Source organism: Phyllostomus hastatus, unplaced genomic scaffold (genome assembly GCF_019186645.2).
Source record: "Phyllostomus hastatus isolate PE091 unplaced genomic scaffold, TTU_PhHast_1.1 phas_contig_86, whole genome shotgun sequence".
Classification (NCBI taxonomy): Eukaryota; Metazoa; Chordata; class Mammalia; order Chiroptera; family Phyllostomidae; genus Phyllostomus; species Phyllostomus hastatus.
This window is the reverse complement of record NW_025333977.1, coordinates 28,953,944-28,978,974: the sequence shown is the minus strand read 5'-3', so window position 1 is coordinate 28,978,974 and position 25,031 is coordinate 28,953,944. Positions and strand designations below refer to the sequence as shown.

The 25,031-nt window shown below is 37.6% G+C and overlaps 2 protein-coding genes across 3 annotated transcripts in view; one reads left to right on the top strand and one right to left on the bottom strand.

The window, feature by feature from the left end:
• Positions 1-21: 21 nt before the first annotated feature.
• On the top strand, positions 22-24,918 carry MRPL47 (mitochondrial ribosomal protein L47). Of its 2 annotated transcripts, XM_045850830.1 has the most exons (8): positions 22-171; positions 3,257-3,402; positions 4,026-4,086; positions 6,894-6,990; positions 7,852-7,982; positions 9,116-9,211; positions 12,872-12,998; positions 24,706-24,918. In XM_045850830.1, exons 1-7 carry the CDS (start codon positions 74-76, stop codon positions 12,993-12,995), a joined length of 753 nt encoding a protein of 250 aa, XP_045706786.1. In that variant the 5' UTR covers positions 22-73; the 3' UTR covers positions 12,996-12,998; positions 24,706-24,918. The 2 variants fall into 2 exon arrangements, with proteins under 2 accessions (XP_045706786.1, XP_045706785.1); XM_045850829.1 differs by lacking the exon at positions 24,706-24,918 and having other exon boundaries at positions 12,872-13,100.
• ACTL6A (actin like 6A) overlaps positions 13,413-25,031 on the bottom strand; it is a 35,133-nt gene continuing 23,514 nt past the window's right edge. Inside the window, exons 8-14 of the mRNA XM_045850828.1 lie at positions 24,645-24,734; positions 23,280-23,341; positions 22,311-22,425; positions 22,081-22,161; positions 18,400-18,495; positions 15,573-15,659; positions 13,413-13,890 (exon numbers count right to left, since the gene is read on the bottom strand). Coding sequence (XP_045706784.1) covers positions 13,810-13,890; positions 15,573-15,659; positions 18,400-18,495; positions 22,081-22,161; positions 22,311-22,425; positions 23,280-23,341; positions 24,645-24,734 — 612 coding nt within the window. The 3' untranslated portion in view covers positions 13,413-13,809. The remainder of the gene's footprint in view (positions 13,891-15,572; positions 15,660-18,399; positions 18,496-22,080; positions 22,162-22,310; positions 22,426-23,279; positions 23,342-24,644; positions 24,735-25,031) is intronic.

Here is a 25,031-nt window from a genome sequence, read left to right as displayed (position 1 = left end):
CTCCTTCCGGTCAGAGCGAGGCACCGGAAGTGATGCCATTCACGGCGGAAACGTGGTTTGCTTATGCGAAAAAATGGCTGCAGCCAGTTTAGGTATTTTTTGCAGAAAAGCATCAGCCGTCCTAAAGACTTCCAGGTCGTTAATAAGTTCTCAGGCCCCGGAGGGCACAAGGTAAGTGATGTGAGCAGTAGGTATGTTCACCTCTCCAACTTTGGATCTTGTTTGGTTGCAGAGATGATGAGAACAAATCTTTTCCAAGGATGGAAAGGCTCCCGGGTTGGCTTGACCACGAACCCAACTCTATGAGAAATGAGTGATTTTATACAACTCGCCCACCGGCACCATTTCCGTCCCAGCGTCATTTTGTTGCCACCTACTGTGACCAGTCAGTAGTTGAGGTTGTAGGTGCCCAGAATTTGTTGAGTTCTAGCTAGAATTACGGAAGTATTCCGTTTGGCTGGGTGAGTTGGGAAAAACTTCACTGAAGAGCTTTTGGCTGTGGAGCTGAAGGCTGTGACGGGCTTGGACGGATGAAAAAGAACGGGCCTTTCTACTCCTGGAATGTGTCACAAGGAGATTGTTCAGTAAAGGCTGAGTGAATAAATGAAAGTAGCCAAATAAATGAAAAGTTGCCCTTGCAGGTGGGAGAAAGGAACATCCTACACATGGCGTTCATTATTTCTGGAAAGTCAGCTTATCATTTTTGACTTTAGGTGGATGGTTTCCTTTCTTTTATTGTCTTTTGTCTATTAAGATGTGAATTTTATAAATAGTTGAGTATGTCTGTTTTGTTTTGTTTTGTTTTTACCTAAAAGGAAGCAATGTTTGTGCTCTTAAATCTAGGTCTGTTATTGAGCTTCTATTATGTTAAAACATTATTACACATACTAACGTCAGAGATAAGCAATATTTTTTTTTTCATTTTGCAGAGGCTCAGACAGAGGTTGTAACTTGATCACAAGGTGGCAGGCAGGCTTGAATCAGTTGTTACCTAGTTATCCTTTTTCCTTAAAAATTAATTATAGATTTTATTATTATAACAAAATATTATTTGCAGACACTTTGGAAAATAGGGTAAAGTATTTTGAAGAAGAAAATAAAAATCAGCCCCCGGCTGGTGTGACTCAGTGGATTGAGTGCCCATCTGCGAACCAAAGAGCCCCAGGTTCAGTTCCCAGTCAGGGCACTTGCCTGGGTTGTGGGCCAGGTTCTCAGTGCGGGGTGCATGAGAGGCAACCACACATTACTGTTTCTCTCCCTCTCTTCTCCACTCTGAAAATAAATAAATAAATAAAATCTTTTTCAAAAAGTAAAAACTAAATCAACTTAAAAAAGTAAAAATCAACTATAATTCCACTAAGAGATAAACAGGTTTCCCTTCCTTAACTTTGCATATACACACATGCATGTAATTTTATTGATTGATTGATTGATTGATTGATTTTAGAAAAAGGAAGGGAGACAGAGAGAGAGAAACATTGGTTTGTTGTTCTGTGAATTTATGCATTCATTGGTTGATTCTTGTATGTGCCCTGACCAGGGCTCGTACCTGCCCACAACTATGGCAGATAGGGTTGATGCCCTAACCAGCTGAGCTCCCTGGCCAGAGCCCACATAAATGTGATTTTGAAATAAAATCAGCACTATTTACATATATGCATTCCTGTGCTACCCATTTCCCCAACTTTTTGTTTTTAAAAATTTCAGACCAACAGAAAAGTTGTAAGAGTAGTAGCAAGAATAACCATATACTCTTTATATTAATCAGTTCTTAGCATTTTGTTACATTTTTCTTTATCTGCTTATGTCCATGTGTTTTGTTTTCTGAACTGTTTTAAAATCCTCACCTGAGGATATGTGTATTGATTTTAGAGAGAGAGGAAGGGAGCAGGGGAGAGAGAGAGGGACAGAAACAACAATATGCGAGAGAAACATCAGTCGATTGCTTCCAGTGTGCACCCCGACTGGGAATCAAACCACAGTCTAGGTATGTGCCCTAATAGAGACTTGAACCCATAACCTTTCAGTGTATCAGACAATGCTCCAACCAACTGAGCCACCCAGCCAGGGCTTTTTCTGAACTATTTGAGGCTTGTCAGAATTGCAAACATCATAACACTTCAGCATATATCTCCTAAGAACAAGAACAGCATCTTAACCACAATATTGCGGTGATCACACCGGGGAATTGAACATTGCTACACTACTACTATTCCACTGCTGTTATCTGGCATATAGCCCAAATTTAGATGTCCTCAGTTGTCCTGGTAATTTTGTTTTCTTTTTACTCAGGGTCCAAACAATGGTTGTTTTTTGCATTTGTTGTCATGTCTGTTTAGTCTTTTAAAATCCAGAATGATTCCTTTATTTCTTTCATGACATTGACTTTTTTTATAAGATCAGTTTTTGTAGAATATCCCTCCATTTGCATTTGTCTGAATGTTTCTTCATGATTAGATTTAGGTTAAATTTTTTTGGTAGGAATACAACAACACTTGTGACACACTTTCCTATTGTATTTTAAATTACTTATCTAGGTCATTAAATATTCTTTAAAAACATGATTTTAAAATTACTTTATAATATATTGTCATACAGAGACACAATAATTTTTTAAACCATGGTTGCACATTTACATTATCAACTTTCTTATATATAAGCATAATGAGAATACTTTTTTTTAAAAGATTTTATTTATTTACTTTTAGAGAGGGAAGGGGGGGAGAGAGGGGGGGGCGAGAGAGAGAGAGAGAGAGAGAGATGTGCAGTTGCTGGGGGCCGTGGCCTGCAACCCGAGCATGTACCCTGGCTGGGAATCGAACCTGGGACACTTTGGCTCCCAGCCCGCGCTCAATCCACTGAGCTACGCCAGCCAGGGCTGAGAATACTTAATAGATGTTTAAATTTATCAGTTCTCATCTATGATAACTTATTTGGTTGAAATTTCTAGATGTGGACTTAATGGTTTAAGGGAAGAAGCATTGCAGCCTCTCATACATGTTGCAAAATTAACCTTCAGAATATTTAATCTACTCATATACCCACTTAAAATATAATTATATGAATATATTACCTCTGAGGTTATAAGGTAGCACCATCTACAATGCAATATTTTAAGTAATTTCTAAAGTATAAGTTTATTTTCTTGTGCCAAAGCCATGAGTAAGTTTTTTAACACTGTAGGTGAGAAAATGATTCAATTTATTGCTTATAAAATTCAAATGTAAAACTTGAACTTGTTTATGTACTGTTGCAGGTTTTCTCTTAATTTGTTGCCTCAGAATACACCAAATGTCACACCTTTGCACCACTGTAGAATACTTCATACCACGTTGTCAAGGAAAGGACTGGAAGAATTTTTTGATGACCCAAAGAACTGGGGGGAAGAAAAAGTAAAGTCTGGTGAGATATTTGGGTTGATTGGTATTAACACATTGTATGCAGGAAACATGTTTATACTTTTTACGTTGACTTAGTAGAGCACATGATAAAAACAACCCGCAAACAATGTTAAATATATCTATTGAACCATCCATTGTCTTGGGATTATTTATCCAGTTTAGGAATTACTTGGGTGTTTCCATTTTCAGTTTCCTTTGGGAATGTCTACTAGTGAAAATTAAAAGGACAATATAATAGACCTAATTGTTCCTTGGCAGCTTGGCAAAAGGTTTAGAATAGGAGTAGGCTGAACTTTTTTTACTAAGTTGATGTTTGAGGTTTATTTTAGATTTTATTTTTTAGAGATGATTGAAAATTAATTTATAATGATATACAGTATTTTGACATTAGATTGCAAAAATACATTCTGTAGTTATTCTAACATTTTTAATGCTATTGCCAGTCTCATTACTCATATTTTCATGTGTGTTATCTAATTTAGTCCCAGTTATATTTTATACTGTAATATAATAAAGCTATTACATATTTCACAGATAAGGAAACTGGTTTAGAGAGGTAAGTAATTTGCCAAAGGGCACATAGCTGGAAAACTGTTTCATGTTTTGAATTTATCATTTTAATAGGAGCTGCATGGACCTGTCAGCAATTAAGGAACAAAAGTAATGAAGATTTGCATAAACTTTGGTAAGTATACTGAGTACATGAATATCTAGGTGTTTGAAGCAGTTACAGTATAACAGTGAGGTGTAAACTTTATGTGATGTAAGAAATTGAGTAAAGTGGTTTGTCTCACAGTACTGTGGATGTTATATGAGGGCATTACAGATTTTATAAATATGACAGGTTGAATTATATTAAGAAAAATATACCCGAATTCTCAAGTATAGTTGGGGGTTTAGAAGTTTTACTATAAATGCTACCAGTCATACTATACCTGTGTACTAACAATTTCAGAAAACTAATGAAATGGAGAAGAGTTGATCACATTTAGGCCTTCCTCCTTTTTATTACATTTGGTATGGTATGAAATCTTCAGCTTATTTGCTTTGGGGAAGTGTGTTGGAGGATGCATTTAATTGGGAGTTTAAGTACATTCTCCTGATGAATTAGGCAGTTTCTCCTGATGAATTAGAGTTGAAAAGATTTAAGACAGGGCTTTATTTTTAATTGACTATATATGTATATTTTTTATTGAGGCAGAATTGATGTACTATTATATTAGTTTCAGGTATACAACGTACTGACGCAGTATTTGTATACATTGCAAAATGATCATCATAGTTAAGTTCTGGTAACATCTACCACCATAATAGTTAGAAATTTTTTTTTCCTTGTGATGAGAACTTTTGATATCCACTCTCCTAGCTACTTTCAAATACACAGTACAGGATGATTAACTGTAGTCACTGTGCTGTACATTACATCCCTGTGACTTGTTGATTTTAAAACTGGAAATATGTACATTTTCACCTCCTTCACACATTTTGCTCCCCACTCCCAACATTAACTGACAATATTTAGCCAAAGATATGTCTTGTTTGGACTTCACTATGGTTTTTAAATTGGGTATTTCACACAAAAATAAATATTTCCGGCTCCTCTTTAATAATCAGATCTCTGATCTGGCAGCACCGGACCCACATGCCTGTGGCTGGCCGGCCAGTCTGCGTAGCCACTGCCCGATCCAGATGGATCAGTGCACACCACTTCTTGCCCATCCTGTTGTCTTTTACTAAGCCCACCTACTCATATTTGTGATTCCTTAAGTATTTTTAAATTAAATAACCACTGATGATATAGGTTTGTCGTGTGATACAATAAGAAATATTCAGTTTTTTTCTCCATTCGTTGACACACAGTTCCTAAATCCCTTGGTATTTCCTGAGTGATAGGAGTATCTTTTGTTCAAATTAGGCAACTGTTGGTAGGGGGCACCTCAGAATGGAGCTTGGTCACCATAAGGACCAAGGCTTGATTAGAGGGCGGAACTTTCAGGCTTAACCACCACCCTCACCACTGGGGAGGGGCGCAGGCACAGGAGATTGAGTTCGATCACCAGTGGTCAATGATTTGATCAACCGTGCCTACATAGTGAAGCCTCCAAGGTGGTGAACACGTGGACGTGCTGAGAGGGTGGCATACCCTGAGAAAGCACAAAAGCTCCGCACCCCTTTGCATATGCCTTGCCCTGTGCATCTCTTCTGTTTGACTGTTTCTGAATTGTGTCCTTTGTAATAAACCAATGATAGTAAAGTGCTTTCCTGAGTTCTGTGAGCCATTCTAAGGAGGGGGTCATTGGAACTCCCACCTTGTAGCTGGTCAGTCAGATGTACAGAAGCCCTGGAAATTAGTATTGGTGTCTCAACTAGGGGATAGTGTTGTGGGGCTGAGCTCAAACCTGTGGAATCTGGTGCTAACTCCAGATAGTGAGTGTCGGAGAGTTGGAGAAGTGGTGTTGGAAAAGATGGCACATTTGGTGTGAAGAAGAGGGAAAAGCTTCTCACTTGGTGTCAGAAGTGTTATGTTTAAAACAGCACAGATTTATTATAAAAAAATAAGTTGTATTAAAAATAAGATTTGTAAGTTTTGCCAAAAGCACTGTTACTGTGAGTTATTAGTAAAGGATAGTTAGGACTCTTGCAATATTCATCATGTCAAAAACTGAACAATTTGTCTTCTGTCACTGCTTCCCCCCAAATTGTCTCCTTCCATAGTATAATGTACTTCAGTTCCTTTGTTTTCTGTTCAGTACCCTCCACATTGATTTCCTTTCCTTTCTTCCAGCTCTTCTTAGTAGAATCAAACAGTTATTCATGACATTACCCTCACTTCAGCTTTGTCACTCAGTACCTTTCGTTTTGTTTTGCTTTGCTTTCCATCCAATCTAGCAAACCCTATCTCTGCAAAGCTTTTCTTGATCATCTTAGCTAGAAGAAATGTCTCTTCTCTCCCACTTAATTCTTCTGGTACTTGTCACTACCACTCAGTACACCACATCACATTGCAGTTTTGGAGGCAGCCTAGGAGAGTGAAAATAGAGTAGGTTTTGCATTCAGAGAGACCAGGATTTGAATCTTGAATTAGCTATGTGTTCCAGAATACCCTACTTCTCTCAGCTTAGTTTCTTTATTTAGAAAGTGGAAATAAAGCTAATCTCAAAGGGGTATTGTAAGAATTAAACGAAACTTGGTAAAGTATTTCACACATTGCCTGACATGCAACAGGCATCTCTCTCCACTTTGATAGGGGGACTATATTTTATGCTTTTTTGTAATTGGCACATAATACAACATATGGCATCTGGAAAACATAACAAGTGAATAAGAATAGATAATAATTTTGCTTAAAGAATTATTCTTTGTAGTGATACTCTGTATATCAAGATTTCTACGAGGCTTTTGAAAACAGATCATTAGTTTTTATGTCAAAAATCACAACTTTGTTAATGTTACCACACACTAGCATCATAAGCTTTGTGTTCTTTGATGTAGGTATGTCCTGCTGAAAGAAAGAAACATGCTTCTAACTCTACAGCAGGAGGCCAAACGGCAGATATTACCGATGCCAAGTCCGGAGCGGTTAGATAAGGTAAGGCCATGGGGAGCTGACTGATTTGGGGTGCAGTTAACAGGAGTGAGCATATGGTTCCTATATTTCCTGTCAAGTAGATTTTTTCTATTTCTGCTTGATTTTTAGTAAATTCACAGAGTTGTGTAGCCATCACTACCAGCTCAAAAAGGAATCTCATGCCTGTCTGCAGTCACTCCCCATTTCTACCTGGAGCCCCCAACATGTGTGTGGACATGTGTTTTTACTGCTCTTGGCTAGACACCTGCAAGTGAAATTGCCGAACTGTATGGGAAATCTATGTTTACTATTTTAGGGAGCAGCAAAACTGTTTTCCATAGTAGCTGCACTATTTTACATTTCTTGTTCTAGCTTAGCCACTTCCTTGCCCACTCTGTCAAATTTTATTCATACTTTTTTTTTTACTGTGGTAAAAACGTAACATAAAAGTTACTATCTTAATCATTTTTAAGTGTGTAGTATGGTAGTTAAGTATATTTACCTTGTGAAAGGGTCACCTATTTTTTAAATTAGGGTTTTTTCATCATTAAAAAAAAAATCCCTTGGATTCCCTATTTCCTTTCCTAGAGGTAATCAGTCATATGTGCATATTGTTTACCTACCGGAAGTGTTCTCTTCATGTAGAAAATCTAAGCTAAATAGGTTTTCATTTAAATGAAATGAAACTTTTAAAAAATTACAAAAAGTGATATTAGATACTTATATATACCTGTGCCAACAAAGATTTTTAGGAAATTTTTGACAGAATGATTCTTTGACAGAAATACTCATATAGGTTTTCTATAGCATAATCTTTATATGTCCTCTTTCTTTGGAATTCTGTTGTAGGTGATTGTTGAAATTATGTCTTTCTATTCTCAGGTAGTAGAATCCATGGATGCATTGGATAAAGTTGTACAAGAACGAGAAGATGCCCTAAGACTTCTTCAGACTGGTCAAGAAAAAGCTAGACCTGGTGCTTGGAGAAAAGACATCTTTGGAAGAATCATCTGGTACATAGTTTACGTTGTGGCTTTTCTGAGACTAGAGTGGAAGTCCCATGCCTCTTCCCCTGTCCAATGTCTTTTAAGAAAATTCTTATTGTGTAAAGTGTATTAGATAGACTAAAATATACCTAATATAAAGAGGTCCCAAAACCTTTTGGAACTCGAGGATGTGAACAAAGGTAGATTTAACTAGCAGTCTAGGCATCCCATTCTCATGATTCAGTTATCTGTAGGTACCTTACAACAGTGGTTCTTAACCTAATGTGAATGATATGGTCCTCTGGGGATTTGATGAAAGTTATAGATCCTTTCCCCAGAAAAAATGGATATGTGTACATGTAATTCAGAGGTTGTAAATGCCATGAAGCCAATTTTAGGACACACACCTGTCCTCTGCCCATTAAGAGCCTGGGACTGTTAAAACAGGTTTTTGAGGCATAAGGGCCACATGAGCCAGGGTAAGCCCTAGTCTGTGCTATGAAACAATTTAATCCTGCCTCCTGAGTCCAGTTCCCAGAGTCCTACCAGACCTTGGAAAAAGATCTGATGATGAACTTTATAATGCAATATAAGTAATTGAGAAGACCCAATGTGTTCTGTCTCTGCCAAGAGTTTATTTACATTTAGGTTGAGGTGCTGAAAGGAAACATTAGTAATGGAATTATAAACATTGGTCAGCAAAATGGAGATGGCATTTTGGGTGGTTGGAGACCTTCCCTGTACTTTTGAAATTACATCACATAATAGCACTTACTTGTTTGCAGACTTCTTTAATGGAGTTTGGGGTAGTGGGGCTGCTCGGGGCCACATTTAGCGGGGTAGCCATGCTGTCTTTAACCATGTAATCCAATACAGAAAAGAGATAAATTGCTAAAACTTCTGACTAAAAACTCTGACCTGGTTTATACTCTACTAATTATTTGCATTAGTCTAGTTGAGGTCAGTTAGGAAAGGTGAGGTTAAGGAGAGAATCTGTGTCAATTTTAGAATCTCTTTAAGAGCGCTATTCCCTTCAAGAGTTTTTTATTTTGCTTTTTATTTTGTTGACAGCATATTTAGTCCAAAGAAGGCTAAAACTCTATCTGTTTGAAAATGTATTAAATATTTTCTAAAAGGCGATACTTTTGCTTTCTTGGCAGGCACAAGTTCAAGCAGTGGCCTATACCTTGGTACCTAAATAAGAGATACAACAGGAAACGATTCTTTGCAATGCCTTATGTGGAACGTTTTGAGAGGTGAGCACAAACACCCTTACTAATGAAACAGCTTTACATCAGATGACATGCATTGAGCTTTTACATAAACAAATACATGTTCACTGTGGGGGGGGGCGGGGGGCGGGGGCAAAAAAAAAACAGAAAAACCAGGTAAAAAAGAAATTAGTTTTGAATAATTTCACCATCCAGATACAGTCTTCTATTAACTTTCTAGTATATATCTTTTCAAAAGTTTTATTGCCTTTCTATTCATCAATCTGTATGTTAAGTAGATGCTTAAGTCTTTCTACCATATTAAAAGGTCCAGATACTTCGGTTGCATAAAATGTGAGCTAATGTTATTGCAAGGTTGATGAAATTAATCCCCAAAACTTTCATTTGAAGGGAAAAGAATTGCAAGTTTGTGGTTTCCATGGAAAGGGTGCCACTTACCTCCATGGCTGTGGCTGCCGAAAAGCACCATGGTGGGGAATCTGCAGGGTTACTGGCTAGAGGTTCTAGAGACCAGAATTCAAGGCAAGAAAACAGCTGCAAATTTAAAGGAGAAATCCTAGCAGCACAAGAACCACAGTTTTTAACAACTGCCTTAGAGAATATGTTCTACTTTCATCAAGAGTTCTTTAAAAATTGGCTCACTCTCCCAAAGGATTGTTTCTGTACCCAAAAATTAAAAACTTATACAAAATAATTTAAATATGAATGAAATATATCTTTAAATTGATTTTAAGGGTCTTTAGTATACTTTAGAATCAGTTTAAATTTTTTATTTACCTCAACAAACTAGCCACTTCTCATTTCTATTTTTATCTATGGTGGTGTTGATGTGATTTATAATAGGAAATATATGTTTACTTTGTACCTGTTTTGGTCATAAAGCTCCTAAAACCTTTCTTAAGTGTTCCTACAAAAAAAATAAAAAGAAAAGTTGTCTTTTATGTTAATGAGTGACTTTTGGAAAGCACCTAGGATTTGGGGCTGGTTGTCAAGGGAAGCAGCCTTGATCAGGTGATTGAAATTTTCTTCCCCATCCCCTGATTTCTGGGGAGGGGAAAGGGACTGGAGGTTGAATCAATTGTCAGTGGTAAATAGTTTAACCAGTTATGCTTATGTGATGGAGCCTCCATAAAAAGAAAACCCTAAAAGCATAGGGCTTGGAGAGCGGTTTAGTGAGCACTTGGAGATTTGTGGAGAGTGGTGTGCCTCAACAGGACTTGGAAACCACCCTTTCCCCAGACCTTGCTCTCTGCTTGTCATTTGTCTGGCTGTTCCTGAGTTACATCCTTTTGTAGCAAATTGGAAATCTAGTGTGTAGACAGGTTTCCAGAGTTCTGTGATCTGCTCTACTAAGTAATCAAATCCCAGGAGAAGGTTGTGGTAACCTTTGATTTATAGCCAGTCGGTCAGAACTACAGTTAACAACCGGGACTTGTGACTGGTGCTTGAAGTCCAAGGAGGGAGTCAGTCAGAAGTTCAGGTGACAGCCTCTGACACCGTCTCTGGGTAGGTAGTGTCAGAATTGAGTTGAATTCTCAACACCCTGGTGGTGTCTGTGGATTGCTCAGTGGTGGTGTGGGAAACCCCCATGCCCACCGGAATTGGATCCAGAACCCCTTTATTTACAGTATATCCATTATTGATATTAAATATTATTCATCCTCTTCAACACCAGTGCTCTAGATTCAGGCATTCTTTAATTTCATTCTTCCTGCAAAATGTCTCCAGGATCTCTCTTTCTTACTCCCACTCAGTCTGCCTCAGTACAGTCCCTCATCAGATTGAGTTGTTGAAACATCTTCCTTACGTGAGTCCATTCAGATATTGCTTCCTGACTAATTTTCCTCAGATCTTTTTTAAAAAAGATTTTTTAAAATTTTTATTTTTAGAGAGGGAGAAGGCAGGGAGAAAGAGAAACATCAGTTGGTTTCCTCTGGCCCACCCCCAACTACGGACCAGGCCACAACCCAGGCATGTGCCCTGACTGGGAATCAAACCAGGAACCTTTCTTTGGTGCAGGACAGTGCCCAGCTGACTGAGCCACACTTCAGTCCTGGCCAGGGCTTCCGGAAATCTTTTTATCACATCAGAGCTGTTGAAAACCTTAAAACAGTAGCTTCTTGTCTATAGGATAAAATCCAAACCACTTCCTACCCAGTGTTCCCACAATTCAGTCTTAGCCTCTTTTCATCAGTCTCACAACCATTTTCTCCTGGTTTTCTAAACACAACTTGTTCATTTTCTCTTTTTCTGTTCCTACAGCTTTGAAATCTCTGCATGTATGCCCGTTTTAAGACCCACTTCAGATGCTAAGTGATTGAAGAAACCTAACTGCACTAGTTCTTTTTTTCTCCAAGCCTAATGGAGAAAAATGGCCTAAAGTGCCATTTGACCTTTCTACCTTTTAGTCATGTAAGGTGAAGCTGTAAAGAGCATCATTTTAAAAACAATTTGAAAAATTATGAATCCATTGTTACTTTTATAGGCTTTATACATATTCTAGTTATTATGTTTTTGAAACTACCTTTTTTAGCCTTACCTTCAATGCATGCAGCATAATCTTCTGAATATTCTTAAGAATAACAAACCTTTATTCTTTCAGATGTTTATTTCTTATAAATGGCCAAAATATAATTTGAGCAAAGATTAATGAGTATAATGGGTTATGTGGTATCAACTTTGATTTGTCTTACGTTATACTTAATTTACAAAGTACCGTAGCTTGTATCATATTCTTTTGTATATACACATTGTTTTTACCCAAATATAACCCATATCTCCAGTTTCTGCGACCACCATAGCACTGGCATATTTCAGTTATTTAGTACATGTCTTTGGTATTAAATTTTATGTTTATGCCTACCGATCAATAAAATATCCTCCAAAATATTAGCTTCAGTACTGTAGAGGCTTGGCATCCATGAATTCATCATTTACAATTTTGCTAATTCCTACCTCACCATAGAGGTCAGCATAATTCAGCAGGGGCACAAATGCCTCTTGCCCTAGATTGCCACGTGTACAAGCAAACTCACTTAAGAGTGGTGAGTCAGGTCTGGCCGGTTGGCTTAGTTGGTTGGAGTGTTGTCCCATACACTAAAGGGCTATGGGTTTGACTCCTAGTTAGGGCACATACCTGGGTTACAGGTTCAGTCCTTGATCAGGGCATATATAGGAGGCAACCAATCATTGTTTCTCTCATGTTGATGTTTCTCTTCCTCTCTAAAATCAATCAAAACATATCCTTGAGTGAGGATTAAAAAAAAAAAAGTGGTGAGTCTAACTAGCCCCTAAGCATCACCTCTAAACATGGCTTTATTCTCCCTGTAGCGGAGAGGATATGCTAGTCTGAGTGCCATTTGAAATTAGAGAATTCCCAAAAGTCTCAGGATATATTTTAGGATGTAAAAAATCTAATGTATTCGATAAAATTAGTGTTTTTAAATAAGGTAGAAAGATAGACCATTCTTTTACAGGGTCAGAAGATCTGTTCATTTTAGACAGGAAATGAGAATTGCTGCAGGGTTACATATGCTTTTGATTTCACGTACACCTTTGATTTGGGTAGGTTTACAGTGATTATTCAAGTTTAATAAAATACAAGACACGGCTGTTATGGAGACTGGCATGATTCAGGCCTTAAATAAATCGGTATAAATTACTGTTATGCTTTTCTTACTCTAGACTGAGACGTGAGAAACAAGCCCGTATCCAAGCAAGGAAGAAACATTTAGAGAAAAAGAAAGCAGAACAACTTAAGGAAAAGTTTCCACATCTTGCTGAAGCCCGGAAGTCAAGTCTTATCTAAGATGTATGAACTTTTAATTTGCCATTTTGTTTTTCTTAGGTAACAATCCATATAGAAAAGTAACTATGTTAAGTGATTTATAAAGAAAATGTGGTTTTAGTCAAATAGCTGTGTTCATTGTTAATATGGCATACTAATTCTGGAAGTGGTCATGCTTTTAAAACTCAGGTATAAAATTCAGATTAAGTTTTCATTGTACAAATTATGACATCTAAGCAGACTTCACTATCACATATCTTTGGAAAAGTAATGTCAACATATATAGCAAAGGCAATTTGGTTACATTTTAACTACTATTATTCACAGGATATAAAGGTGTGGATACTGCTGTTAATAAACAATGAGTATTTTCACTGAAAATACTGATAAATACAGTTAGTACTTAAAGTAGCAAGTCAATACAACAGTCCAAACATGTACTTCTGGAATGGCTAATAATTTTTATTTAAATTTGCAAGCCTAAGGTAAAGAGAGCATAGGCAATAAATTTTATTCATCAATAAAAAGCAGTCCTACCAATCCACTGATAATATACTAAGCAGAGTTTGAAAGCCTTTGACTGAAAGCAAAATATTTAGAGAAAATAGACATTTATACAAAATTATAAAATGCTTGTAATAAGAATAAGTACATTTCAAGGACAGCACAACCTAATTTTACTTTATACAGCCAGTTAAAGTCTTAAAAATTTTTAAGTGAAAATTGAAAAATGCAAAAATATATTAACATTCTACAAAAGATGGTCATTTTTTCCTGAGTGTACTAAAGCTATGAAACGTAAGGAGATGGGAAAGTGGAGCAGTAGGAACACTTTTCAAGGGCATTTCCTTTCTACACACTGCTTCCCTCCTTCTTCATATTCTTGTTTGGAAATCCACATCTGTTGAAAGGTGCCCTATAAAATGGAAAGAAAAATTATTTATATTATTGTGCCTTTTTATTACAAAATACTTTTTCTTTTAATATCTTTATTTTCACAATTCCTAATTTTTTAAGGACTCCTAAAACCTCCTCCCCCCAAATAGTATTCCATTACTCTTGTTATTTCTGCCCTCCTCCAGAACACCCATGGCACTACTGAGGATTTGAAGGATCAGGGTGCCTTTGGCCAGTGGCATTCGCCTATGTGGGTGTGAGAAGTGGTGGCTGGTGGGTCTTGGCCAGTGGGTTACTCTTGTGCAGTGTGAATGCACCTCCATTTACCTATCCGGGGAGATGGCATTTGCTGTCTTCACTGTGCGGCCACTGCGCAATGTCCTGCAGCATGATTTAGGGCACACAGGACATTTCTGTGGGTTCTCAGGTCTAGGAGCACAACTGCTGCTTGTAGTGGATGTTCTGCTTGGTGGTGCTGCCTGCAAATCTTTCCAAAGGACCTACGCCAGCCTCACTGGTCATTTAATTTGAATTGCATTAAATCCATTAGTTTTAGGGGGCAATTGACATCTTTATACACTAGTGAGCTTTACATTCTAAGTATCATTTCTTCCTACATTTGGTTCTTTACAGTCTTCATGAAGTGTTATTTTAATCATTAAGGTCTTAGGTACATATTTGTATAGATTTATTTCCAGTAGTTTATTATTGCCTGATATTTTGGATGGTACTTTAAATTTTGTCCTATTTATAGGATTCAGTTGACATACTGTATTGTTACCAGTTGATTCTATTATTTTGAGCCTGGGCCCTGGCTCAAATTGTTAAAATTCTAGTAACTTTTCTGGACATTGTTTGGGCTTGCTAATTTGAAAATTAATAAAGTTCATGGTTATCATGTGAAAAAGCAAGGGCTCATCAGAACTAGGATAAAGTTTTGCAAGTACAGAAACAATAGTAACAAGTACTTTACCAAATAAATATGGAAAGTGGAAAGAGAAAGTGACCAAAGGAAGAAGGAACCTGTGCTACATTAATAATAAACCCATTCCCTATGAGTAACTCTATTCAGGAGATTTCGTATGTGGTATGTAGTTTTATCTATGATCTGGTAAAAGACTGGAAATAGAAATATATGCATGGACAGTTCCAAACATTTAATTGCTTAAAGATGTATGGTGTAAGTACTTGGTGGCATTGACTTCAGTTGCTCTGAGGAGAAGGGAACATTCTCCAATACAGGGTATACATTGAGTACAAGGACTCTTACTCCTGACTCTACCATTTCCCCCAAGAACCAAATCCTGACTTCTACCTCACCAACAGGCCAAGGAGCAACCAGAACCTGAGAAGGAATGTTTCATCCTAAATATGCTGCATCTAAGTCCTGACCAGTGCCAGTGAGGGTATCATTGGAAGAGGCGTAAATAAGTTAACCAATTCCCACCTGTCTGAGATTGGAAACTTGAACTTAGGCTGACAAATACCCACTAATAAGGCAACAAAGCCTTTTGTTAGATTAATACACGTAGAACTGGTTCTATTAGGTCCTCCACTCACTGGACAGTTATAAAATGCAAAGGTACATGGTGTACTAGCATCATTTGTAGTCTTTGTAGTAAAGTTAGTATGTTCAGTGGTATATTTAGGTTAAATCATTCAGTAAGAATTGTTCTTTTTGAAAGCACTTTCTCTACTCACCAGAGAAGCTAGAATGGAGCCACCAATCCATGAACTGAATCTCCGTTCCACTGTTGTATTATTTGCAATCAGTTTTAACCGCATGCTCTAAAATCGAGAGGGAACAGTAAGTATTATTAGTTACAACAGGTAACTAACATTACAACAGGTAACTCACATTAGGAAATTCAGCTTGGAGGACTTCTGAATGACTGGTTGAAACACTGATTATACATGATTTTTTTTTGTAAAAGCTAGGCTTATATTGGCATAAATGAAAGTATTGCATAGAAAGATTTTTGTAAAGTGCTTTAACTATGGTTTTTATGTGTAAATTTAATAAGAAAATATATTATATAAACATTAGACAACTACAAAGAATAAAACATTTACCTTTTATATCCTATAACCAACAGCAAACATAATTAACGCTACTATACATCAGGTACAGTGCTAAGTGCATCCTATATTACTTCATTTCTTTCAACAAACTGTTATCCCAACCTGCAGCCCCTTCAGTAGTCCTCCTCAGTTTTCTCTCTACTGCCTTTTTAGGCTTCATGCTATCCTATCCCTCCCTACCATAGTTTACTCCTCCACACTCCACACTGTCTACCGTCTCCCACTTAGAAAACAAAGTGTAGACATCAGATCTCAGGTAAGTTTTTTATTTATACTGCTTTTCTTCCTAATGAGAATTCCTGTTTTGCACTCATACTCTCTCAACATTGTTTTTGGCCTCAGTGCTATCCCTCTCATTTCCTGAACCAATAGGTTTTTACTTTTGACCTAGAAATTTGCTTCTGGTGATAGTTCTCAAATTGTTGACACACTACTTTAATTATTCCGAATATGAACACATCCTGTGAATCATTTTTCACAGAAATAACCGTTTCGGGGTGGACTATGTCCTATGGTTGGATTATGGCTGCTGGGAACAGGAGGGGTAAACATGGGTTTTCATATATGAGGTATTGGTTGATACCTATTACAATGGGATTTTCCCCAGTTATTTCATTAATTTTTAATTGCCTCCTAATGAATAAGGATAATATCTAACTGGTATTGATAACCTATGACTATATTCAGTATTCTGAGACTTTCTAAGATCTAACGATTGGTACTATAATTAAGGTATATTCCAGATCACACTGTATCTCCAAGAATGGTGTAAATATAAGGCAAGAGTCAATCTTGTACATATATTAATATTTAAACACCACAACTACAAAAATAGGGCATAGGGAAAATATTCCTTTATATGAGAGGCCAAAAAACTATCAAATATACAAGTACAGTAAGGGTCTATGCAACCACTAGAAAGTTTTGTTTATTTTTTAAAAGATTTTATTTTCTTTTTAGCTAGGGGAAGGGAGGGAGAAGGGGAGGGAGAGAAATATCAATCTGTGGTTGCCTCTCCCACACCCCCTACTGGGGACCTGACCTACAACCTAGGCATGTGCCCTGACTGGGAATAGAACCAGTGACCCTTTGGTTCACAGGCTGGCACTAAATTCACTGAACCACAACAGCCAGCCCCATAAGCAAATTTTCAAAAATAACATTAGAGTATCTTACAAGAAACTACGTGATAAACATTTAAAATCTAAAGGTTATGACTGCTACTCTGTTATCAATGTACCACGTAAACAACCCTCTCCCCAAACCAGGTTCTTCTTTTAAAAGTTTTCCCAATGCTCACATGATCTTTTTACAACAAACACAGGAGCTCTTTGGTCCTCTGCCAAACTTGATCCTTTAAGTTTGCTCTTAATAAGCTACAGGGCATGGTTACATATTGTATGAATAGTACTGTGTCCCTAAAACAGATATATTGGAGTTATACTCCTTGGTACTTGTGAACGTGATCTAATTTAGAAATTGGGTCAATGCAAATATAATTAAGAAGTATTAGAGAAAGTCATACTGGAGGAGAGTGCCCTTAATCCAATATGGCTAGTGTTCTTTTATGAGAAGGACAGACCCACGAGGGGATATTCCTATATGACATCAGATGGAGACTGAAGTGTGGCTGCAATCCAGGAAACAAGGACTGGTGGCAAACCCTTGAAGCTAGGGAGAGGGAAGGAAGGATTCTCTTCTATAGTTTTCAGAGAAAGCGTGGCTCTGCTAATACAAAATACAAGACTTCTAGCTTCCAGAACCGAGAGAGAATACATCACTGTTGTTTTAAGCCACCCACTCTGTGGTACTTCAGTACAGCAGACCTAGGAACTAATATACCGTCCATCTAACAAGTCACATCACTCTCCCCGCTTCTGCACAGATGACAAGCTGACCACTTTGAGATACTGGAATAGATCATCCTCCCTTCTTACTGTGCATATGGGGTTTCCCTCCACCTACAAGTTCCTTCATAAATTACCAACCACTTAACTCCTATTCAAACAGCTTCTTCTCCAAGCTTTCCTCTGATACTCCCAGGCAGTTAAACACTTGCTCCTCAGTGTTCCCAAGAGTGCCTGGTTCATGACATACTGAACCACTTAGCACATTACAGCCATTATTGTTACCATGTCTGTTCATTCTTGCAGACTGAGCACTTAGTGGGCAGGGACTATGTTTAAATCTCCAGGGCCTAGCAGACTATAGGTACTTAAGTATGGAATCAATGAATAAAATGAGATTCAAATAGTAACAAGAGTAACTAATACATGCCATCTAGGAAAATTTGATTAACAATGGATATTAACTTTATTAAAATAATACTGTTCAGGCACACAAAATATCATCAATTTACTGAAAAACAAACCTTATCTATACAATTACAGCAGTGGGGAGGAAACCTGTGACTGAAGAATGCCACTAAAGAACACACAAAACTTACCGGGGGCGTTTTCTGAGAGAGCTCTCTATTCAGCCTGTCAGTGAAGCTCTGTATTAGCGTGTTTCCTCCCGCCACTATCACACTGCCATAGAGACCCTAGGATGCAAACAAAAATAAGGCAGTTCCAAGCGTTTCCAACAGTTTTCAAACACAACCACAGATAAGACCATGTCTGCCACTACAATGTCCCTTTCTTTTTAAGTTGTTATACTTTTACACAGACCTAATACTTAATCCAGTGGTCCCCAGTACTGGCTGCACATTCCACCCACATAGCCAGGTTTTAAAACACCAGTGACTGGGGCACTTCAGTAAAACCTCTGGGGATGGGGTTTTGAATTAGTTGTTTACAGCTCTCTAGGTGATGGTAACATCCATTAAGGTATAAGGACCACTAACTCAAAGCAATTATTCTAAAACCCATCATAATTTTTGGCAGATAGCTGCCAATATTTAATTAGAGATACAGTTTAAACATTAGAGTTAATGCCTTCAACTTAAAATGCTCCTCTGGAAGTTCTGGTATTTAAAATTAGACAGTGCGAATCTTTAATAATTGTGATGGGCAACACACACTCTGACAAGAATCCTGGAAAATCACTGCCATTGTCCTCTTCTATGGTGTGCACCAGACCACATGGCGAACTTCCACAACATCCGCATGCTGAGGCCTCACCAAACAAAAATAAATTTCTACTTACGGGGTGTACATTTATCTCTAATATGCAAGAATGTATCAGAAAGTTAAATGTCATCCTGCTTTTTTCATGGGTAAATTCATATTACAAAAATTTATTCCAAATGTGTAAATCGTCTCACTTTGGAAAGAAAATGGAATACAAAAGAGTCTCCTCTGCAATCAACATTAGTTAAAAGAAGTTTCACTAAAAAGAGAAAGCTGAGGACTTCTGGTCAAGATGGAGGCGTAGGTAGACACACTGTGCCTCCTCGCACAACCAAAAGAAGGATGACAACAAATTTAAAAACAAAAAACAACCAAAACTGACAGAAAATTGAACTGTCTGGAAGTCTAACAACGAAGGAATTAAAGAAGAAACCTTCACCCAGACAAGTAAAAGGGGTGGAGACAGGCACCCAGGCAGAGAGGACTTGCGCCTAGGTGGAGACTGTCAGGCAAGGCAGTGATTGGAGGACCCAGTGAGGCAGCGGATTGTGGACAGGGCAGTTCCACATTCACATGCAGATAAACCAGTAGGAACAACTGAGGAGCGAGACAAACCTCGGGTCCCAGTGCGGGGAAATAAAGCCTCAAACCACTGACTGAAAACACCTGTTGAGGGGTTGAGGCAGCAGCAGGAGAAACTCCCAGCCTCATAAGAGAGTTTGCTGGAGAGACCCACAGGGTCCTAGAATGTACACAAACCTACCCACACAGGAATCAGCACCAGAAGCATCTGATTTAATTGTGGGTAGTGGACGAAGTGACTGCAAACCAGCAGAGAGTAGAGTAAGCAGCATTATTCCCTCTCGGACCCATCCTCTGCATACAGCATCACAACACAGAGACATGGGTTGCCCCACCCTGGTGAACACCTAAGGCTCCACCCCTCACTATGCAACAGGAGTGCCAAGACAAAAAAAATGGCCCAAATGAAAGAACAGACCAAAGCTCCAGAAAAAAATACAACTAAGCAACAAAGAGATAGCCAACTTATCAGATACACAGTTCAAAACACTGGTAATCAGATGCTCACAGAACTGGTTGAATATGGTCGCAAATTAGAGAAAAAAATGAAGGCTATGCTAAGTGAAATAAAGGAAAATGTACAGGGAACCAATAGTGATGGGAAGGAAACTGGGACTCATCCAATAGTGTGGACCAGAAGGAAGAAACAAACATTCAACCAGAACAGAATGAAGAAACAAGAATTCAAAAAAATGAGGAGAGGCTTAGGAACCTCCAGGACATCTTTAAATGTTCCAACATCCAAATCATAGGGGTACCAGAAGAAGAGGAAAAGCAAGAAACTGTAAAGTTCTTTGAACAAATAATGAAGGAGAACTTCCCCAATATGGCAAAGGAAATAGACTTCCAGAAAGTCCAGGAAGCTCAGAGAATCCCAAAGAAGTTGGACCCAAGGAGGTACACACAAGGCATATCATAATTACATTAGCCAAGATTAAAAATAAGGAGAAATCTTAAAAGCAGCAAGAGAAAAGGAGACAGTTACCTACAAAAGAATGCCCATAAGACTGTCAGCTGATTTCTCAAAAGAAACCTTACAGGCAAGTGGGGGCTGGAAAGAAGTATTCCAAGTCATAGAAGGCAAGGACCCACATCCAAGATTGCTCTATCCAGCGAAGCTTTCATTTAGAATGGAAGGGCAGATAAGTGCTTCCCAGATAAGGTCAAGCTAAAGGAGTTCATCATCACCAAGCCTTTATTATATGAAATGTTAAAGGGACTTATCTAAGAAAAAGAAGATAAAAAATATGAACAGTAAAATGACAACAAACTCACAGTTATTAACAACTATACCTAAAACAAAAAGTAAGCAAACAACTAGAACAGGAACAGAACCACAGAAATGGAGATCACATGGAGGGTTATCAGCAGGGGAGTGAGAGGGGGAGAGAGGGAGAAAAGGTACAGAGAATAAGTAGCATAAATGGTAGGTAGAAAATAGACAGGGGGAGGTTAAGAATAGTATGGGAAATGTAGAAGCCAAAGAACTTATCTGTTTTACCCATGGACATGAACTAAACAGGAAATGTGGGTGGGGGGGTTTACAGGGCAGAGGGGAGAAGGGGGGGTAATGGGACAACTGTAATAGCATAATCAATAAAATATATTACCAAAAAAAAGAGAAAGCTATTACTATCTTACAGTAAATGTACTTCAACTGCCTTTCCCCAAAAGTGGCCTTAACTTTGCACTAAAAGGTTCCACACTTTTACTCCTACCGTCCTAGAAAGAGCACATGCCTCCTTAGGTGACTAGCTGAAATAAAGAACATTTTTTTTTACAGCTCCCAAAGTCTTTTTCAACAACATGTTTTCTAAACCCACCCTCGGCATTTGCTGTAAGCAACAGAATTAACTCAAAGAAAAGTGAGGCAATATATTAGCTACAAACTAAAACCAGTGTTTTAATTTGAAATAATCAATCTAATGATCAGTATGGTGTTATAATATGGAGTGTTTAAAACTTGAAAAGCAGCAAATTATCAAGTTAAGGAAATTATTTAAACTACATTCCTTATAAACATGGCATTATTTAAACACCTTATAAAAAATAAAAGGATAACTACAACAAAGAAGAAGAATCACCAATAATAGATATTTTGGTTTGTCACATTTTATGAAATCTCCAGAACAGCACTGTCCAAAAGAACTGTGTGATGATGGAAATGCTGTATATCTGCACTGGCCTGCAGTGGCTACTAGCTACATCTATAATGCGGTTAGTATGAATGCAGAACTGACCTTGAAACTTTTTTTTTTAATTTAAATTGCCACATAGGGCTAGTAGATAACACATTTGACACCACAGTTCTAGAGTTTTACATTTTTTCTTCTCTGGTACTTCATACTTTCCTATTTTCTGTTATAAAATGGACTTCAAAATCCACGGCCAAGATGCCAACTTAAATAATGATCTGAGGTTATTTCGGTGCCTGAAAATACACCTTCACACAATAAACAGGAGGCTGGACTTACGGGTCTGATATCAATATCGCACATTCCAACACTTGTAGTGACGACGTGACTGACTCCCAGCATTGTATTTCCTGATAATCCCTGCAACAAAGCACAGTGAGTGGTGACACAGAGAACTTCAAACAATAAAGCACATCTAAAAAATTTTAGTATTATCTAGGTTTTATAATTATATAAGATCTCTAGACATACAGGAAAAGCCAGGCTAACTATGAAATAAACCTTCATACCTTTACATTGGAAGGGTCAAATAATCCTTCTGGGATCTTTAACCGTTCTGCTCCAAAATCACAGTTGTAGCCATTGGGGAATTCATAATGAACAGTTGGCATCTGTGCGGCTACTCTGAAATCATTAAACTTTATTAAAGAAAAGATAAAAACATGAAAGACAAATACTGTATGATCTCACCTATTAAGTGGAACCTAATCAACAAAACAAACAAGCAAGCAAAACAGAACCAAAGATGTGGAAATAAAGAACAAACTGAGTTCTGCCGTTGTGGCCCAGTGGATTGAGCGTCAGCCTGCGAACCAAAGGGTTGCCACTTGGATCCCCAGTCAGGGCACACTCCTGGGTTGCAGACCGGGTCCCCAGTGGGCAGGGGGGTGCAAGAGAAAACCACACATTGATGTGTATGTCTCTTTCTCCCTCCCTTCCACTCTATCTAAAAATAAATAAAGTCTTTTAAAAAATTCTAAAAAGAAAAAAGAAAAAGAAACTGACAGTGACGGGAGGGGGAAGGGGGATAATGGGGAAAGAAGGAGAAGGGTCAAGTTGAAAAATAAAGGACCCATGGACAAAGACATGGGGGGAGGCGGGGAGGGAGTTTTGAATGTGGGAGTCGGGTGGTGGGCAGGGCAGGGGAGAGTAATGAGGGAAAAATGGGGACAACTGTAATTGAAAAACAATAAAACATTTTTAAAAAAGACAAAAACAATCCTCTTCAAAATTATTAACTACTAAGGAATCAACTTACATGAAGGCAGAGTGAGAATAGGTATATTCTTTTCAAATGTTATTCCATATTCCTTAACATAACTTTTTACCTTTTGACCCATTAAGCATATTCTGATTCTCTTTTTTTATCTAAATCAATTCCTTTCCTCATTTAGGAAGTATACAGTTTTCTAAAGATTAGTATGAAGGTTCTTATGACCTTTTAAATGATGTCTTATAGACAAAACAAGAAAACATACTGTTCATCATAAGTTGAATCTGATACTTGCAATACTGAAGCTTGAAAATCCTGGATAACACACTGTGGATAAAAACAAGAAAGTTTAAGAAACAAGGTTATTGAATTTACCCTTGCAATCTCTACCTGCGTAACATTATCTCCAAAATACTTTTCTTAAGTACTCACCCTAGGTGGGTAAGTACTTTCAAGTGTATAAATTTGTCCAGCAAGGACTCTTGAGTATCAAAGAAACCCAATTATATGCATCTGAATTACCAGCTAAAATGTAGAGCAGTTAAATCAAAACACTAACTGAACGGTGATGAGATAAAAACTGGGAACCCTTATACCACAGTCTTGCATAACAAGACCAGTTTTAAAACACTGTTTTTACTGTAAAAATATGCTCAAACTTAGAAGCTTTCATTAACTAACTATATTAAAAACATGCATATATATTGCATTTGATGTCATTTTTAATGACAGTGTAAAACAATTTAAAAATTTGCTCTGAAATACATTTGACCTCTGGCCTGGTAAGCATAAATTTTGTCTAATATTTAGTGAAAATTGCTAAGCATTTTCACAATTTTTCCTTGTACTGAACACCTACAAAGAACCTTTATCTTTAGGTACAAAATATGTCAGACAGGATATATACCTGCTACAGTGAATTATGACTTTCATATCCTTTTATTGTGAGAATTAGTGTATATCAGTGCTATGAGAGATTATTTTACTAACCTCTCCCTCTGTAAGTCCTATGTTCAAAAGTAAATTTTTAGAAAAGAGAATCTCTTCTTGGCTTTTTTCTATGAACAATAATACATATTTTTTACATTGCTGACTGATGTTAGGAAATAGAACATAACTGAGCCACATCAGGAGTTTGCTTTGAACAAAAACCATTCTCTCCAACAATTAAAAAAATGTCCATAATAACATAATGCTTGCTTTCATCTGCAAACCAAAGTTCCTCCCAAGTGTAACCACAATAATCCAAATGAATATATGAAAGTTTGTTGACATATTTGTTTGGCAAGTATATAAGGCAACACCATCCAAAAAAACCCATTAATTCTGTTAAAGTATTTAAAATGTAGAGATTGAAAATAGTGCTCATATTGTATTAAAAAATACGTCTATAACTCTTTCACAAAGAGGATACGGGTGCCCTGCCCAGGTGGCTCAGTTGCTTAGAGCATCATCCCATACAGTGAAAGACTGCAGGTTTGATCACCAGCCAGGACAACTACCCACGGTGACTGATTGGTGTTTCTCTCTCACATGGATGCTTCTGTTTCTCTCTCTCTCTCTTCCTCTTTTTCTAAAATCAATAAACATATGCTTGGACTTTAAAAAAAAAAGGATAATGGTTACTTACATTACACATATAATTGTGCCAAGATCTTGTAACCTGTGGTAACTTCTCTTTTTTTTTCCAGTTTGCTGGAGATCCTTCACGCACAGGTTCCTGAGTACCAAGAGCATGGGCTAGGTTAACAGAGCTTACAACATGAGGTGAAGATAAATCCAAAAAGAAAATTCAGGAAAATAATGCAATAAAATTTTTTTTAAATTTTATGTAAGTACAAATAGGCAGTCATAGAATAGCTATGGGAAATATAAAGTACAGTATAGGAAATGGAGTACCCAAAGAACTTATATGCATGACCCACGGACATGAACAACGGTGGTGGGATTGCCTGTGGGACTGGGGTGTGGTGGGCACAGGGGGGTGAAAGGGGAAACATCCTGACAACAGTAATAG

Coding starts and splice junctions, on each gene's coding strand:
- MRPL47 (XM_045850830.1), top strand. CDS start 74: ATGGCTGCAGCCAGTTTAGGTATTTTTTGCAGAAAAGCATCAGCCGTC. Junction 6,991..7,851: donor GTCCGGAGCGGTTAGATAAG/GTAAGGCCATGG, acceptor TTCTATTCTCAG/GTAGTAGAATCCATGGATGC. Junction 7,983..9,115: donor ATCTTTGGAAGAATCATCTG/GTACATAGTTTA, acceptor CTTTCTTGGCAG/GCACAAGTTCAAGCAGTGGC.